The sequence below is a fragment of the Lepidochelys kempii genome, chromosome 13 (genome assembly GCF_965140285.1).
Source record: "Lepidochelys kempii isolate rLepKem1 chromosome 13, rLepKem1.hap1, whole genome shotgun sequence".
NCBI classification, from domain to species: domain Eukaryota; kingdom Metazoa; phylum Chordata; order Testudines; family Cheloniidae; genus Lepidochelys; species Lepidochelys kempii.
Window position 1 is genome coordinate 30,763,107 of NC_136392.1, and position 19,050 is coordinate 30,782,156.

At 46.6% G+C, this 19,050-nt stretch overlaps 1 protein-coding gene across 4 annotated transcripts in view; it reads left to right on the top strand.

The window, feature by feature from the left end:
• Positions 1 to 3,239: 3,239 nt before the first annotated feature.
• Positions 3,240 to 19,050, top strand: part of NDRG3 (NDRG family member 3) — a 118,618-nt gene continuing 102,807 nt past the window's right edge. For 2 of the 4 annotated variants that reach the window (XM_073309974.2, XM_073309975.2), the window contains exon 1: positions 3,253 to 3,312. Coding sequence is in view for 1 of the 4 variants with exons in the window: in XM_073309973.2 (XP_073166074.1) it covers positions 3,269 to 3,312 (44 nt within the window). In the remaining 3 variants the exon portion in view is untranslated. Of the gene's footprint in view, positions 3,313 to 19,050 lie in introns of all 4 variants that reach the window. The other 2 variants (XM_073309973.2, XM_073309972.2) reach the window with 2 other exon arrangements.

Here is a 19,050-nt window from a genome sequence, read left to right on the forward strand (position 1 = left end):
GTATCCGAAAGTGTGTGGGGCACATCAGAGAACAAATGGCTGGACCCCATGGGCAGTAGGTGAGCCGCTGGCTGGGGGAGGTTAGTCCCCAGTCAGTCCTGCGCTCCCCTGACCGGAGGACCTGCCCCCCTTCCCCTGCTATAGCTCCCCTCCCAGCCCTGGAGCACTGGGTGGGCGGCATGTCCCTCCCACCCCCAGCACAGGGCTGGTGAGTGGCGTGCAGCCCCCCCAGCCCCATAGCACAGGGCGGGTGGTGAGTGGCCCTCCGGTCCCCAAGTACAGAACAGGCAGCCCCAGCATCTCCACCCGCCCGGGGCCCCCTTAGCACTGGGTGGCCCCAGCCACTCCAAGTCCCGGCCACCCTAGCCCCAGCCCCAGTACGCTGTTTCCCTGAAGAGGAGCAGGCAGCAGCCTGCCTAGGCTGGGACCAAGCAGGGAAGGGAAAGCAAGGCTTCAAGGAGGAGCATGGGTGGGGCCACGCTGGGCTGCTGGGTGAGGCACAGCCTCCCCCAGCCTATGCGAGGTTCCACCCATGCTGGATGCTGCCACCAAAGAGCCTCTGTTAGATGGGGTAAGGCAACAAAAGCAGACAAGGTGAGGAGGAAGACCAAGGGTTGCCATGAGATAGTATGGCTACTCTGTTAAATCCATGCACCCCTGTCCCCTGCAAGGTTCTATTAATGTCTATGGCAAGGAATTGCCATAGCATAGAGCTGGTTGACACTTTTCTGCCCCAAAATGCTGATTCAATGGAACCAAAACATTCTGCAGGAGTGTGTCGATTCCATCAATGTTTTTGATGGAAACTACTGGTTTGTTGCCAGCCCAGGCTCCTCCACTCCCCTGGCAACTGCCTCCCAGGGCTTCTCAACACCTCTGGCCTCCAGCTCCCTGGGGAGGCAGCTGCTCAGGGAGCCAATTCCCCAGCCAGCTGCCTTACCATGGGGAGCAGTTTGCCTGGGAAGCCAGGCAGCCATGGAAGGCAATTGCCTGGGAAGTAGGGCAGCCAAGAACAAGCTGAAAAATTCCAATTCTGTTCTCCCCAAAATGGAAGCCTCCCTGTTCCAAACACCCCTCAGCAATGGTCTGTGAAGTACCCTTTCAAGATGGGAGCAGAGTGTATGTAGGGGGTACAGGAAAGAACAGGAAACCAGGGCTGGTGTTATAGAGTAGGCTGTTTATGATGCCTACTTGGTAGGAGTGGCTCCAATCCAGCCAGCTGGGAAAGCTTCCCAGCAGAGTGGGTTTCTTGCCCCCTCTGCAATGCTGGGCAGCAGTAGCCTACCATGCCAAAGTGTCTAATGCCAGTCCTGCATGAGAGCATGGTGGGCACTGTGAATGCAAGCAACATCAACTTGGGGAAACCCTCTCCGGGGAAATGTTCCAGTGCAATGTCCATGGATGTAATGAAGCACTTTCCTCTTATCAGGAGTAAAACCATTCTCATACCCAGTATCGCCACTCACCTAATATCTTCCTTGGTGCAATCTCTATCTTTGCCTTCATCTTTCCTGTGACCTTGGGTGCCCATTCTCTACTATAAAGGAATATTTAGCTCAGTAGCTCTGTTCTGGGTTCTAGTGACAAGAGATGGCCTTCTTGCTGGCCTGCTAATTAAATGGTGTGCACACATATACTTGCTCTTTGGGGTGTTCAAACCCCAGTGCGCCTTGCTTTCACATTGCTGGGTGGGAGAGAGGATTCCAATATTTTAAACCCATGTAATCTGCATTGCACACTTACATTCCTCATCAATTATAGCTAATGGCTGATTTATGGTATTGTCTACACAAAGGAATTTAAAACATTTCCTACTGTGACTAATACTGGTTAAGCTCCTCCTGAGTCAGTGCCGTTGGGAGCTCCAGTGTACGCAGGCAGGTGCTTACAGCTCAATGGCTATGTCTACACTGCACACCTTACAACAGCGTGCTGCTGCTGCAGCTGCAGTGTTGTAAGGTGCGCAGTGTAGCCGCTCTTTGTCGCCGGGAGAAAGCTCTCCTGGCAACAAAATAAAACCACCTCCAATGAGGGGTGGTAGCTTTGTTGCTGGGAGCGTGTCTCCCGCTGATGAAGCGCTGTCCACACGGGTGCCTTTTGTCATTATCACTTTTGTCATTCGGGGTGTATTTTTTTTTTTTTTTTTACATCCCTGAGCAACAAAAGTTTTAACAGTGACAGTGCAGTATAGACATGGCCTATGTCATCTAACCTTGCTCAGAATAGGTCTAAGCACCTTATAGAGGTATTAAGGCTGTTAGGTTGTTTAGAGAAGGATTTTTAATATACCCCCCTCAATCTGTTTGGGAAACTATAACGACTTTGCCAGAATTGTAGCAATTTTAACCATCAGATCTACTGTTAAGCTCCATTAATATGTAACTGAGCCCACTGCGAGAGGGAACAAGAGCTGTCCTCTACCTGCTTTGCTTTGAAGGGACTCTGCATGGAATTAGATTATATTATCTGTCATGGTTATTTTTTAGTAAAAGTCACGGACAGGTCACAGGCAATAAACAAAAGGACTGGTATTGTTGAGAGGTCCATTCCACTGAGCCACAGGGGTGAAGCTGTTGACCACACTCTTTGTCCCTGAGCTTTAACCAGTCTGTTTGGACTCCAGGAGGTGCTGTAAAGTTAAGCACCGAGACCTTGAACGTGAGCTGCCATTGTACGGGAAGCCAGTGCAGAGGACGGGTGCTGTGCTCCAGGTGGCCTCAGTTGCCAAGGAGACGCACTGCAGCGCTCTCCCCTAGCCATCCTTCCCTCGTTGCCCCAGGTTCGCACCCAGGTGCGGAGCCAGAGAGGCACCGAAGCCTTAATAACCGAGCCAGGCCAAGGAGCCAGGCGGGGATGGCAACACGCAGCCACGATCTCGGAGCCTGGTGGGGGTGGTGGCACCTGGCCACCATGGGCCGAAGGCTCAGCCTCTGCTCCGCAGCCACGGAGTGCTTCCTGCCAGCGCGTGGCGAGCTGGGCGAGGGGGAGGGGTCTCACACCCAGCCCAGGCCCCGCAGTGGGACTGGCCCTGCTAGGCCGTAACCCCAGCCCGGCCCTGCTCTGGGACGGGGCAGGCCTGGCGCGAACCAGCCGCGGGGCCGTCGAGGGAAGAAGAGCTGCTGCCCACGCAGCCCCGCCCCCCGCTTCCCTTTCCCCTCAGCGCCGCCGCCATCTTGTTTGTAGTTCTGAGACCTGCCGCAGCTCTGCGCCTGTGCAGGAGCCCCGGGCTCTTTGCTGCGCAGTGCGCAGGCGCGCTCCGGACTCTCACATGCTGGTGCCAGCGCCGGAGCTGCCGCTCTCCCTGCGAGCCCGGTAAGAGCCGGGCGGGGCTCTCCGGCGGGGCCCGGCGCAGAGCGCCCCCTTCCCACCTACGGGCGGGGCGGGGCGGGGGCTCCTGCGGGCCCTGGTCCCCTGAGCCCGGGCAGGGCGCTGGGCTCTGCCCGCCCGCTGTGCTCGGGGCGGCGGGCAGCGCGCTGGGGTGGGCACCGGGCACCGGGCGAGGGACGGTCCCTTCCCCGGGCGGCGCGAAGCCGAAGGGCGGGACGCGACTCAGGGGAAAGGGAGCCGCGACTGGGGAACTGCCCCGGGGCGCCCCGGCGGCCCCCTGGAGCAGCCAGGCCGGGGGCAGCCGAGCAAGTGGCGGGGATGCGGGTAGCTCTCCGCGCCCTCTGTCGTTTCAGGACCAGTCTGCGCTGGGGGCTTGCGCTGGTATCGTCGTGTCGCAGGCGCGGGGGGAGGCCATAGACCGCCCAGACCGCGTTAGGTCCACGGGAAAATTCTTCACCGCCCGCGGAGCTGGAGTGCTCTGCTGACGGGAGAGCCGCTTCCTTTGGCAGAGCGTCTACACTGAGGCTGCGCCGCCCTAAGGTCTCCTGTGTAGCCGCTGTAGGCTGATGGGAGTGAGCGCTCCTGCTGGCATAATCAAACTGCCCCCCGGCAGTGGCGGTGGGACAGCGTCCCCCTCTGACATCGCGTTGTCCACACTGGCGCTTTTGTCTGTGAAGCTTATGTCTGGGGGATGGGGGGGGTGTTTTTTCACACCCCTGACCAACAAAAGTGCTCGTGTAAACAAAGCCTTTAACGCTACAGTGGTGCTGCTGCTGCAACTCCTTAGTATTTTAACTATAGACGTACCCTCTCATACCTTAACAAAAGTTATCTAGTGCTCAGGCAAATGGATTGTAATGCAGGCTTCTGGTGAATTTCTTCAACCTCTTGTTCAGCTCTTTGGATTGTTTAATGGTGCGGGTTGACTTTTTGGCAGTTCCCCTTCCCTCCCCCCACCCCACTCCCATTAACTCAAGCTCCCAAAAGATATAAGGTTTCAAACTTCTAGTATTCCAGTTCTCAGGACTTCATCTCCATCAACACTGATTCCTGGGACTTTCAAAAGTGAGCAGAAAATCTCCATTAGAAATGGAGTAAGTTGTAACAGGGTTCCTTTATCCCTGCCTGAGTTGTAAATAATGGGCTCAGATAAAAATCTTAACCCCACTCTTATAGGGGAATAGCGTGTAAATTTGGTAACCTGATGCTGTAAATGTTGGCTTCTGCACATCACTTGTGTTAAGTAACTGGCTATTTGCAGAAAGGATTCTTTCCCATTTTTAAAAAGAAAAGGAGAACTTGTGGCACCTTAGAGACTAACCAATTTATTTGAGCATGCTCAAATAAATTGGTTAGTCTCTAAGGTGCCACAAGTTCTCCTTTTCTTTTTGCGAATACAGACTAACACGGCTGTTACTCTGAAACCTGAAATTTCCCATTTTTCTAGCTCCCTAAACCAGAGAAGCAATGCAGTGCTGGAAACTGCTAATTCCTCTTTGAAGGAGTGATATTTAACCCCGGGCTGCCAGAAATCTGCCAGCCTGGGACTGATTGGGGGAGGGAAGGGAAGGGAAGGGGGAAGACAGTCGAGAAGTGAGGTCCAGGGCCCAAATGTCTGAGAAGTCTAGTCTCATCCCTGGCTGCTTGTATTGGGAGGGTGCTCCAGTTCCTACCAGGATGTTATGCCTGATCCTGAGCTTCATGTTGTGAAAAGCCTCTGTTCACCACTCCTTGCTGAAAAGGAGAGAAGCCAGATGTCTTCTCCGTTAGCCAGACCTGATTGTTTAGGCAGGGCTGATTTTTACTACACCTTCCCCATCTTCTGTTATTTTGGGGTGTGCTCCAGCGCTTGCATCTGTTGCTACTCAAGGTTTTCCCAGGTAGCAGAATGAAATTGACATGACAGAACACTGAGCAGTAATACAATTGTCAGGTTTCACTCTCCTGCTGCTGAGGAGTAAGCATTGGCACTGTCTGCCTGCAAATTTAGCACAGCCTTGCTGTCTCATTCCTAAGGTTTTCTTTGCAAACAGAAGGGCTAGAAACACGAAAGGGTAGGTTCTGCCTGAATTACGTTTTTAGCTCCTCCCGCTACTCACCCCTAAGTGGTTTTCATGTCATGTTTTTAGTAAAGCTCTTTATATTCCCATTTTTAAAAAGTATATTTTAAGGCTGTGGTCTCAATCTGGTTTACAGATGTATGTGATTTATTCATTGAAATCATCCATGATTGTTATGGAAGCCTTCGTGGTGCTGGGGAAAACTACGGCATAGATAAACCTTAGTCACTGATGTATTGATGTTTTTTGTGGATGTTTTTTTTTTTTTCTTGATCACTCTGACTTCATTTAAAGTCAGCTGCAAATTTAAAAAAAAAAATCAAATGGCTTTAAAATATCGTGCTGAGAGCCTCTGATATAGATAGGAAGGAATTCAGCACATCAGGAGTATGCAAAGTCTGCCTAAACGTAATTGTTTTTGGGAGATGAAAACAAGATATTCCTTAAATCAGTGACGTTTTGTCTAGGGGTGAGTGAGGAGAGGAGTTGGTTGTGACAATTTTTTCCTGATTTGCAGCTTCATTTGGCTCTGTGCCTACATTTACCTGATATTAATGTAAGGCAGAATGAGTTATTCAAAAATATTGTGGTTGTTAATTTAGCTGCTTTTGGAACCATATTAAACATTCTCATAAAATTCTGTGCTGTAAGAGCCCTATTGACAGTTGGTCTTGTTGCACAGGTTGAGAAGTTGCATTGCCATGGAAGAGACTTAGGTTCTAGTGCTTGGTCCAATATCTCCCCACTCAAGTTAGCAGCAGGTCTGAGAGCACAGTATGATTAGGCCTTGTTGAGGAGGGAGCCCAAAGCCTGTAGGAGAGTGATCCATTTTACTGTGGATTAAAAGAGGTTTGAGAGGGTGTGACTGAATGCACCCTGTATTCACCCAGTACACACTTCTGTAATATACTTTGCACAAAGTATGCCTTGTAAGGTATAATGGGAAAACTCGTAATTCACTTGTCAATAATATCATGGTGAAATGTGTGTGGCATCATTGTATGTAAAAGTTATGAATTTTATGTAAGGTGGTGTTGGTGAGGTATGTTTAAACTCATGAAGCAACAATTAGGCAAAACGGGCCTTAAACAAAGGGATGTGTGTTTACGTCAAGTTTACATATAAACAGTAAACAGAGTCCTCGGACAATGAAAGGGGAAAGGCAGGGGACAAAGAAGATGTGCATTTTGGCAAACAGGAATGTGGAAAAAATAGCCTGGGACTCTTCACCAGGAGATTTCATGCCAGCTGGCCCTCAGCTGGAAAGAACTTTTACGTAGAAATAACTCTCAAGAGCTTTCAGAGTAGCAGCCGTGTTCGTCTGTATCCGCAAAAAGAAAAGGAGAACTTGCGGCACCTTAGAGACAAACATATTTATTTGAGCATAAGCTTTTGTGAGCTACAGCTCACTTCATCCCATGAAAGCTTATGCTCAAACAAATTTTTTAGTCTCTAAGGTGCCACAAGTCCTCCTTTTCTTTTCTCAAGAGCTTGCATTTCAAATAGGGAAATGAGCTATAAAGGTGAGGGGCAAACACCCCAAAAGACCCCCCCCCTTGCCTCTAAGAAGACAAAAAAAATCAACTGTTGGACTTTGTGGGAGAGGTCCTGACCAATAAGGCTGGTCAGTAATGCTGACAGGCGCATATGGGTAAGAACTTTGCCTTAAATCAAGCCTAATTTGTTAAGTTTTAGCATCAGAAAGGATTTGTTGGTTTTTTGTAACCATTTCTAACTGTAATGTCCACACTTGAATGCATTTAAAATCATATTTTCTTTTGTTAATAAACTTGTTTTTTTGTTTAATCAAATCCAGTGTGTTTATAAGTTAAACTGTTTGGGTAACTCTATTTAAGAAGACAGGTGTTGTACCCTTAGAGTGACAATGGACCTCATGTATCTGGGATGTCCAGGAGAGAGCTGGATGGCGCAGCATACATGTTTTGGGGGAAAATTCGGGACTGGGAGTGCGTTGGGCAAATAGTGACCAAGGCTGATGAGAGCCAGGGTGTGGCTGGTGTTTTCTGACAGGCTGCAGAGATCAGAGGTTCTGGACCAGGGCTGTGGCTGCACACAGACATTCGGGGAGTGAATTACATGTTGGCAGGCTGTTTGTGAGCAATTTGGGGGAGAACTACAACAGCAAAGCTTAAATAAACATCTTATTAATAAACACTGTAAAGCACCCCAGGTTGCAGGGCAGGTGGTTACACAGCACCTCACTGGTGTGGATTGCACCCTGGAAGGTCTCGGGGAAGGCGGGGGGGAAATCATGTTTGGGAAGCACAGTTGGGTTGCAGTGGGGTGTGAGAGGATGGGTGGATTATACTGGGGGAAACTTACCATTGTGAGAGAATTGGCAGTTCCCCCTGCCATCCTTTTGACCTTTGTCTGCCTGTAGAGACATCCAGCACCCTCTCCCTCACTGACTTAAGAGTTAAGGGCCCCACTGCCTCAGTGCTCTGTCTGCCCTCCTCCCTGTTGAAGTCTGGTGTCCTTCCAACCCAAGAGAGTGCAAATTGTGCAACAGCATGTTTTTTGTTTTGTCCTAATGTGCACAGCTCATGAGGAGAGACTGGTGGGTGATATAGTACTAGGGCTCAGCACAGGGACACTTGGGAACTTGATTGTTTCTAGGGAAGGCACAGCAGGGAGTGGTGGCAGAGACTGATGGGTTATGGGAGTGAGACAGGGCAAACAGTTGAAATGAGATTTCAATAAAATAAAAAGTGGGTTTTCAATAGAGTCATTGGGAGGCTCTCTCCAGAAAACTAGAGCTTTTCTGGTGAACTAGGTTATGGGTTACACAGTACAGGGTTGGGAAGCGGGAGGAAGCTCTAGGCTGGGAACAAAATAAGTGTTCATCTTTGTAACAGAGGCACTGGAGCTGGCTGTCTGCTGTGTGTCACAGCCCTATTTGTATTCCTCATGGAACTTTGCACGTAAACTGAGATCATTTTTCATTATTAACAAAAGCTGTTTGATTCATGTTTTTTACTCACAGGTCACCTTTAAAACTCCTCCAGTGGATCTCTAAATAGCTCGTATTTAATGTTAGTCATCTTTTTAGATGGAAAACATACCTGTACATTTGGATTTAAAGGGGCTCCGTCAAGTAGGTCCCATAATTAGTTTTTTTTTAAAGTAGAACTGAATATTAGAATTTTTCACAAAATTATTTTAAAAAGACAGTTTGGGTTCTTTTTCAATTTAAACATTCCCCCACTACATCTTCAATCAAAACATTGCAGCCATGTGGTAGTACATGAGAATCAGAAAATTAAATTGACTACACCTAAAATATAATGCATCTGTTTTAATTGCGCTGTTAAGTGCAAAAAGTACACAATAAAATTGTTGAAAAGTAGATTGTTAAAATTTTCAGCTTTAATAACTGACACTGTGAATTTTCAATTTTAGTTATTCAGTATCCCTTTAAATCATAGCTATCTCCTAGATTATCACAGTTGTGTCTTTTTAAAACAGTAAAAGCTGAGTACTTAGTGAGCTCGTTTCTATAGCTTTATTCAGTGCTGACATTGTAACCTTCCATAACCACAGCTTATCTTCTCATAATCTGGCAGCAGTGTATTTTGTAGACTGTTTGTAAAGTGTATGCTATACCTGGGATTGGGGAGTAGCTCTAGATGTATTTGGACTGTCTGCAGGACAGCTGTTTTGGCCCAGCATAACTGATGTAGTGAAGGAGGAAGGTGAGATGTTTTATCCTGCTGCTGTTCTAACTGCATTATTGGACATTCCTGTAATGGAGGCCTTGGTTCATCTTGACGACTCTGTTTTTAACTTGGCAGCTGGAATGCTATCCAGAGTTGTTTGCTGTAGCTAGATAAGCAAATGAAAACCTGTACAATGTTCTCAATAAATGACTGACTGGTCCTTGGGCTCCAGCATTGGATTATTCAAGCTCTACAGACAAAGGCTCTCACTGGATTAAACCCACATAAATGACTCATACTGAAATTTTATACTTTGTGGTAACAGAACCTAGTTTGGTTTTTGAATATAAATATTGGTGTCTCATCATCACACTTTAATTGACATTGATAATATTGCCTCAGCATCAGTATTGAACTGATTCCAAGGAGCTTTATTCTAAGACTGAATGTGATCACATGGGGCTATGAGACTAGTTTCGGGAGACGGGGTGTCATTGTGTCCCACTCCAAATGAGATATCCGAGTATTTGGGGCAGTTGTCAGACATTGTGAGGATAACGTAATTTGGGCCTGATGCAGGAATTATTGGGTGACATTCTCAGACCTGTGTATGCTATTCAGGACACCAGTGTAGATGATCATAATGGTCCCCACGAGCCTAAAAATCTGAGTTTAAAAAAGTAGTTGGAACTTTAATAATTGATCGTTCATAACGTACCTTCAATATACAGTTTGATGTCAGTAATTGATATAGCACCATTTGAAGTAATTGTCAAATACATGCTGAGTCAGACAGAGATAGAAAACTTTTGTCATCTGGCACTCATCCTGACACTTGGGAAGTGCTGTTCTGTCTTTACACTGGGTTTTTGTAGATTGCAGACCTGTGTTCCTTAGCTTAGGTGTTACCGTTAGACAACTAATATTGCATATAAATATGGTGTTCAATTTTTCTGTAACCTGATTGTCCATGGCACTTGCCTGAGAACAGTTACAAGTCTGTGCCTTGGGACAGACCCTGCTAAATTTCACATTTTGAATCTGTTTGTTTATTGTGGAGAAGCATCCTCAGTCTGGATGTATACATGTGTACAATCTCCTCTTTCCCAAGCTGTTGCTTCCTTCTTTACACTCTGCATTCTGATGTGTACTGGCTGGCTTCAGCTTTCTTTCACTTGTTGGCACACATTTGCGTATCTGAGGTCAAACAGAATCTGGAGTGATCTCAGGACTTATCTCCTCAGAGTAGCTTAAGAGGCTTTACAGAAAATAGCACTGCATTATTTCTGCCTTGGCAGTGGCCTGGTAGGCTGTCCCTTGGCCTCCGCGTTTTCACTGCCATGGAGGTCTGGGGACAAGAGAGATTGCGTTAGTCTGCTTGGAAATAGTTCTGCCATCCTTCCAAACTGGGGCCTTGTCTACACTCCAGAGTTTTTTCACCAAAAGGCAGCTTTTGGCAATGAAACAGTGGTGGTGTACACACTGCAATGCCACTTTTGGCAACAAAAGTCATAGGGCTTTTTACGCAAAAGTTTTGTCGCTGAAGTGCCAGTGTAGACATTTTATCAGTCTCATTGGCCTCCAGAAGGTGTCCCACAATGCCCATCCTGACCACTCTGGTCAGCAATTTCAACTCTGCTGCCCTGAAGCCAGGTAAGCAACTGTCCATGCCTCCTCCTTTAAAGCCAGAGGAATTTTTAAAATTCCACTTCCTGTTTGCTTGGTGTGGAGAGCTCACATCGCATCTTCCCAGTTGACCATGGCGGCTCCATGCAGCAAACGCTCTCCCACTTGGACCAATGTGCAGCTGCTGGATCTGCTCAGTATTTGGGGAGAGGAGGCTGTGCAGTCCCAGCTGTACCCTAGCTGCAGGAATGTCGATACCTATGGGCAGGTTTCTCAAAGCTTGTGTGAAAAGAGCTGTGATCAGTACATACTGCAGTGCAGAGCAAAGATCAAGGAGCTGAGGCAGGCGTACCAGAAGGTGAGGGAGGCAAACCATCGCTCTGGAGCTATGCCCCAGACCTGCCATTTTTATAAAGTTGGAATGCTATCCTTGGCAGCAACTCCACCGCAAAGAGCCCTGTGGATACTTCGGCAGGGCTGGAGCCAGGGGAAAGTGGATCTAACCCAGAGGATGAAGTCATTAACAAAGAGGTGGAGGCAGATGACTATGTGGAGCCCAAGCTGGGGTCGCCCAGTGGTCCATTCAGGAGCTGTTCTCCACTCCAGAGGTGTCTAGCCAATCTCGGCAGAGCAAGAAGCAGGAGAGAGGAGACCCCTAGTAAGTGATTTTGCTTTGTGAAGTGCGGAGGTGGGTTGAGGGCATAGAAATGTACAACAGTGGCTGTGTTTTTGTGTGCTGGACATTTCCTTGTGCAGCTAAGCAGTATAGTGGAGCAGGGTGTTGAGGCACACCGAGATTTTTATGGGAATCCTCCAGAGAGATCTTTAGGAAACTTTCCTGGGGGGACTCACCAATCCTCCGCCAAATGTTCCTTGGCAGAGCTGCTTTGTTCTTTTTCCCCCATTGAAGGAAACTTTCCCGCACCATTCTGCAATCGTTTGCGCAGGGACCAAAGCAGCACACAGGGGAGCAGTATAGGGACTGGGGTGGAAGCTGCAAGTGTGTAGTAAACCTTGCTTCCCTGCTTACCCTCAAGAGTGAGATATCTGCTACAATGACCCCTGCCTGTGGAAAAGAGTTGGAAAATTTAGATTCTTGTCCCTAGTCCACTGCACCGCAATCTTTTCATATTGATTTTCTCCCCATGTACAATATCCCTCACCCTGGGGTAAACTCACCATGCTTGGGGTATTTGCCAGCATGTGTGCTTGTCAAAGATCAGAGAGAAAGTGATTGGTATGTTACTAGAGGTGTATTTTACTGTACTGTTTCAATGCTGTGTGTGTACTTAACAATCATGCTTCTGTGTATTGTTCCTTGTGCTGCTTCAGATGTGGCCTTCAGAGGCACCCAGTACACACTGTTGGAGGTGCCTCTGCCAGATAAGAGAGTGCCCAAGATGGAGCAAGGAAGACCTGTTCCAGGAGGTGATCAGTGCTCAGATGCAGAAAACAGGGAATGCAGACAGAGGAGGGAAGTTGAAAGGCAGGGCAGAAAAAAAAGTGAGGCCTACACTAGGGAAGCAATGAAGAGGATGTTTAAAGTTATGGAGAGGCAAACTGAGATGATACAGTCCCTCATAACCCTCCAGACTGAGCAGATGCATGCATACTCACCTTCCCTTTCAGCACATTCAAAACTCTTTCCAATGCCCTCCCCAAATTCCACCTGAGGTCCTTTCTGCTGTCTGGGACGTCTTGCTTTCCTGGTCACTCCACCCCCAAGGACACCTTGTCAAATGATAGCTGGACTTACACACAGCTCTGAAAGTCAACCTTGCCCTGGTACCTTCTTCCTCCACCCTGCAATTGTGTGTGTGCAATAAAAGCAAAGTTTTTTTAACGTTTTTTGAATAACTCTTTATTTCCTGCAAATTTTGATAGCAGATGGCAGCAACAAATAAACAAGAAGTTAAATCACTTGCTTACATCGAATCCTAGGCCACAAAATCACAAGTGCTTCCTTGGAAAACTTGATTTCATTAAGTAGTAGTCCAGAGCATAGCAAGATACGTTACTGGTTCTCATCTTCAAAGTGTTGCCTCAAAGCCTCCCTGTTTCAAATTGCCCCCCTTTGTGCCCCTCTAATAGCCCTGGTATCTGGCTGCTCAAAAGCTGCAGCCAAGTATTCTGCCTCAGTAGTCTGAGCAAACTTTTCACCCTTTCCTTCACAAATATTGTGCAGTGTGCAGCACACAGCTATGGCCATGGGAATATTATCCTCATTGAGGTCTGACTTGCCATAAAGGCATTGCTAACATGCCTTTAATCTGCCAAACACACATTCCACTGTCATCCTGCACCTGCTCAGCCTATTGTTGAACTGCTCCTTACTGCTATCTGTGTTTCCCATGAAAGGCTTCATGAGCCATGGCATTAGGGAGTACTCCAGGTCTTCCAGAATCACTATGGGCATTTCAAAGTCCCCTACTGTAATCTTCTGGTCTGGAAAGAAAGCCCCTGCTTGCAGCTTTCTATACAGGCTGGTGTTCCTAAAGATACATGCATCATGCACCTTTCCGGACCACCCCGCATTGATTTCAGTGAAACGCCTGAAGTGATCCGCAAGTGCCTGCAACACCATGGAGCAGTACCCCTTCCTATTGATGTATTCTGTCGCAAGATTGTCTGGTGCCACAATTGGAATATGCATGCCATCTATCGCCCTCTGCAGTTAGGGAAACCCAATAGCCATCCACTATTTCATGCACATTGCCGAAAGTCACAGACCTTCACAGCAGGTTGCAATTAATGGCTCTGCACACTTCTGTTAACGCAGCCCCAATGGTCGACTTTCTGACTCCAAACTGATTTGTGACCAACTGGTAGTAGTCCAGAGTCACCAGCTTCCACACTGCAATTGCCAGGCAATTCTCCACTGAGAGGGCAGCTCTCACTTGGGTGTCTCTGTGCCACAGGGTTGGGGCGCGCTCAGCACACAGCCCCAGGAAGGTGGCTTTCCTCATCGGAAAGTTGTGCAGCCACTGCTCATCATCTCAGACCTGCATAACAATGTGATCCCACCACTCAGGGCTAGTTTCCCGAGCCCAAAAGCGACAGTCCACCACATTCAGCTGTTCCATGAATGCCAAAAGTAATCTAATGTTGCTCCTATCTATGTCAGCACATGAAGCAACTGTGAATCCTGTTGAGTTTGGAATGTCACAATTAACTACACTGCCATTCACGATGTGCTACTGACAGCTAGCAGAGCATTGGAGAGCAGTGCGGGATCCATTCTTTCAGACACAGGTGGCGGGGCGAGCAGAAAACAAAAGGACATGGAAAAATGCCACGAACTGAAGATGGAAGCACATGGAATGCTGGAATGGAGGGGGGAAAAATGCCTCATGGGACATTAAGCCCAGACCCATGATGAGCTGCTATCTGCTTCGCCTTCCCACAAGACCTAGCAGCAGAAGGTGGAGAGCTGATCTGTGGGATAGCTACCCACAGTGCATTGCGCTCACTGTCGATGTGACTGCCCCACGTATGCATGTACTATGTTGACGGAGGAAGACAGTGTGAACGTGCAATAATTTTCTTTCAGCGCATTTTGATCAGTGTAGACGTGGCCTGAGTGATGTTGAGGATATCTCTTGTGCTGTACCTGCTCCACCCCAAACAGCTCCCTGCAGGCTGAACTGAATGTGTTTGTTGTATTTCCCCTAGTGGCTGAGGGAAGCAGCTAATCTGTCCTTGTTCTGCGGCACTTTCCAGTAGGCATTGTTAGCAGTTGCCTGTACTGCTACACCCTAGATGTGATATGAGAGCCATTCTCCAATCAGTGTAGACTGAGAGTAAGTGGCTGATTGCTGTGTTCATGGAGTAAGCCCTGTGGCGGTGGCATTCAGAAGAGGAAAGGAAAGATACGAAAACTGACAGTGGACCAGGCAATGTCTTCCTTTTGAACTCTTGCCAGGCCCATGATTGCTGCTACTCCACAGTGGCGGGATATCCACTGGGAGAAGTGCTGGGATGCTAGGGCTTGTCTACACTACAAAGTTATAAATACCTAAGTCGACTTAGTTTTGCCTCCGTCCACACTTAGTTTAACTAAACTAATTCCAGTTTTGTGTGTGGACTTTTGTATCTGTTTAAAACTGTACGTTTTCAGGCTCAAGCTTAAATCAATGTAATCCCAGTTTTAAGACAATAAGTGTCTACATACAAAGTTGCACTGATTTAACTAACTCAGTATTAAAATCACACCTGTATTAGCACAACTTGGTGTGTAGACGAGGCATAAGTGTGTAATTACTCTGATTTTTGTGAATGCATCCTGGACGTATTGATTGTCTTGAAAAAATCACACTTTTTTCTGAAAAACTGTACCCATTTTTGTTACAACTGATGCCCGAGTTTCCTATAACTGAAGAAGATTAGACAATGAAAAATGTCTTTCATTTTGTTATAAATTTTGTGCATGTATTACGCTGTGTACGGCCAGTTTCACTTTCTCCTGGATAGTAATTTTCACCTTTAGTTTGCGTGGTTGTCTTACACAGCAGCAGGAGAGAGAAAAGTATTCTTAAAAATAAAACAATGTAATTGTAAAACCATAGATTCTAGCAGCAGGACTCAGACAAGTGAAGTACCTGAAACTATTTTGAATTGACTGGGTTTAAGTTGATATCCTTGTAAAATGCAACAAAAATAGTGAAGTTACTGACTGCTAAACAGACTTTTGGGCAGTATTCTTGGAAGCTTCAGTATTGACTCAACAGCTGTCTTGTCATAAGTTACACAGTGAAAGCTGTTCTGTGTAGTTAGGTCTTTCTGATTGTGTCTGTGCAGAAATAAAATCAGAGGCTACTGCTTCTAACAGTGGCTTTTGACTATACTAGATTTTAGTGTGCTGTTATTTAGCCAATAAAGTTTATTTTTCATTTTGTGTAGGTGTTTTGTGTTTTTGAATATTAGGTAGAGGAAAATTTTTGATTCATGTTTGGCTGAAATCGATACAATATTTTCATCCAGAAGAAATTTGTAGGATTTGTTTTTTATTTGAATTTAAAGATTGTTACCTGCAGAGGAGAAGTCTTAAATCAGCAGGCCAGTACTAATGGTGATCTGCAGAAGAGGGAAATGAATGTATCCATATTGTTTTAGGATGTATAAAGGTAGCTTGAAAGTTCTGTTTTTTCCTACCTGCTTGTTTTTATACTAGAAAGTCTTATTTAGGCTACAAGGCTGTATGGTGGCTGGAAAACTATTGCAATGGAGATATCACAAGGATAAAACAAGTGTAAGCTGAGCAATTGAGAGGAATGGCTTTTTCACAATCCTGTAGCATCATGCTGTATTTTGCAATGACTCAATAGACTTGGTCCTTGCCAGTAAATGGGAATGACCGCATTAATATTGTATGCAGTGTTGTATCCATGTTGGTTCCAGGATACTAGAGAGACTGGGTGGGTGAGGTAATATTTTTTTATTGGACCAGCTTCCATTGGTGAGAGATGAGCTTGCACAGAAGCTCAGAAGCTTTGTCTCTGTCACTAGCAGAAGTTGGTCCAATAAAAGATACTACTTCATACACCTCTTTCTAGCATCAATATTAGTGCTCTGATACTACATTAATAAGCACCAGGAAATACTGTAGAATTCCTAGCCTGGTCTGCAAAGATCTGTCTGGCCACAGGATGCTGGTTACTGCTGATTGTTTTCAGTTGCTAAACTGCCTTGAAGAAAGTGAAAATCCATGAATACCATGCTTATATAAGCAACTGCTGTAGCTGTCACAGAAGTGTTATGAGATAACAAATGGGAGGGGAGGTGTCCACAGGAGACTTACTCCATTAAATGCCCCCTCTCTGACAGTGTGTGTCTGTCTAAAATTGTGAACACCATTTTGTATTGCAGCTTCCATCTTGGATTGTAACCTTCATTATGACCTTCATTTCATCGTGTAACCTTTGTGATGGGCTAGAACATCAGTTTACTATTCAAGACATGGCACCTAGTTGAATGATTAAGGCTGCAAAGCCATCAGAACAATCTAGGGCCATCAACTTTGGTTGTTTCTCAACCACTAGCAATGGGCTGATAGTTGAGACAGTCAACACACAGAAGCCTGACTAGGGTAAGGGCTGGAATATTGTAGCTGGAGCACATGAGCAAAAAGGAACAGACAGACTGTTTGTATGGGGGCTGTCGGTTACCATGTGCCACAAGACCAAGATCATGCCGCTTCAAAATGGCCTTAGAGCTGATGGCTGTTTTGTTGGCGATGAGTTTAGCGAGGCTGGGACTAGGAGGCCTGGTCTACATTATAGCATTAGGTCAACCTAACTAACTGTATAAGCTTCTACACTACAGTGTTCCTCCCGCCTCTGTAACTCACCCGCTACACCTCGGCGAGAGGCGTAGCATTTAGTTTGCGTTCGGTTGACATCCTGACACTCCAATGTTTACCACTGTCATGTAATTAGGCTGTGTTTTGAATAAAGTATGTCTTGTGAGGTATCATTCTAAAAGTTTTGATTTGCTAGACATTAATATCTCGTTGGATTGTGTGTTATCATCATATGTGATGCTATATAGTTTGGCTATGTGTGTGTTACTAAAACGTTGTGAGGTTGGAAGCTCCCACAAACAGCCTTTCAGGTACAACAGTAAAAAGGCCAAACAATGTTAATGGCTTATTGAGGAAATGCAGACAAGCACAAGGAACTGTGTACAATAGAAACCTCTCAGAGAGAGCACTGCACAATGGGAACTGTTTGACCCAGGTCACAGCAAAAGAGCTTTCCAGCAGTGGGAAGAAGATATAAAAGGGGGACAATGACATCATGATGGTTTCTCACTCTTCCTGCAATAACATACCTGGAAACACCTGAGGTGCAAGGACTGAACTGTGGGAAGTGATGGTTCCAGGCTAGAAGGATCTTTAGCCTGTGTATGAAAACCTGGGAAAGCCAAGGCAACTTGTGCCTTAAGGGTCTGCCAGCCTGTTTATCACTCAGGGTGAGAATTTGCTCATTTATATCCTACCTATCTAGTGTGTTAAGCTCAGTTTGCGGTTTTTGTTTATTTAATAAGGTAATCTGCTCTGATCTGTTGGCTATCCCTTATAATCACTTAAAATCTACCTCTTGTACTTAATAAACTTGTTTTTGTTTTAAACCCAGTTTGTGTAATTCATTACTGGGGGGTGGGGGGCAAAAAGCTATGCATATCTCTCACCACATTGAGGGAGAGGGTGAATTTCAGTTGGCTTACGCTGTACAGTGCTCTGTGCAGTGCAGGACAAGACCATACAATTTTGGGTTTACTCTCCAGAGGGGGAGTGTACTTCAGTGTTGGGCAATTCCCTAGCTAAAGCCTTCCCATGCAGTACTGATTTCAGTGTCCGTGTCTTTCTGCAGCTGGATGTGTGCTAGAGGAGGCTTGAGGGCCTGGCTTAGCAGGACACGGTGAGGGAGCCCAGGTTGGTGGAACAGGCGGTCTCAGTGGTACCCCAGTACATCAGGTAGCACCCTGGAAGGGGGTGCAACCCATCACAGTGGTGGAGATTTTAAGTGAGTTTTACGTGTGTTGGCTAGAGAACAGACAAAGTGGTTACCAGGTTATTTTCTGTTTTCTTATTTCAAGCAAGGGAAGTAGGGGGAGCAAAGTGAAGCTAACAAAAAGCTGGAGCTTTACAGGTTACAGGTAGAAGAAAACAAAAAGAGGCACCAGAGTCAGGTGGAATTAAGACAATTGCAGATAAAAGAACAGGAAGCAGAGGAAGCCAGACAAAAAGCAGCCAACGAGAGGGCCATGAAAGCCCAGAAGCAAGCCAAAGAAGCAGCAGCCAGGCAAAAAGCTGCCCTGGAACAGCAAGACAAAGAAATGGAGGAGAGGGAAAAAGAGAGAGCATGAAGTGGCCTTGATGGAGTGGCAGAAACAAAACCTCACCCCAGGAGGCCCCACCTCTCCAAAAATCCACAAATGGGAATGGTTGTGTCCAGTATACAGCGAGACTGGGGATATTGCTGAGTATTTCATAAACTTTGAGAGGCTCTGTGTGCTCCATGAGAGGACTACTTTGTTTGCAAACTTGTTTGGGAGAGCTCTGGTATTCAATAAGATGCCAATGGGTAATGGTTCAAACTATGCTAAATTTAAGGAATTCGTTTTAAGACCGTTTCAGGTTACACCTGATACTTCTGAGGGCATTCTGCACCAAAACATTAAAAATTCTGCACACAGTATTTTAAAATTCTGCAAGTTTTATTTGTCAGTAAATGCAGAGGCTCCAGAATGGCAGTAGAGAGTACAGGCCACTGGTTGTATGAAGGTGGGAGATCACCCTGCAGCCTCCTCACCCCCAGGACACGGACTCAGTGGTGAGGCTGCACCCGACCCTGACACAG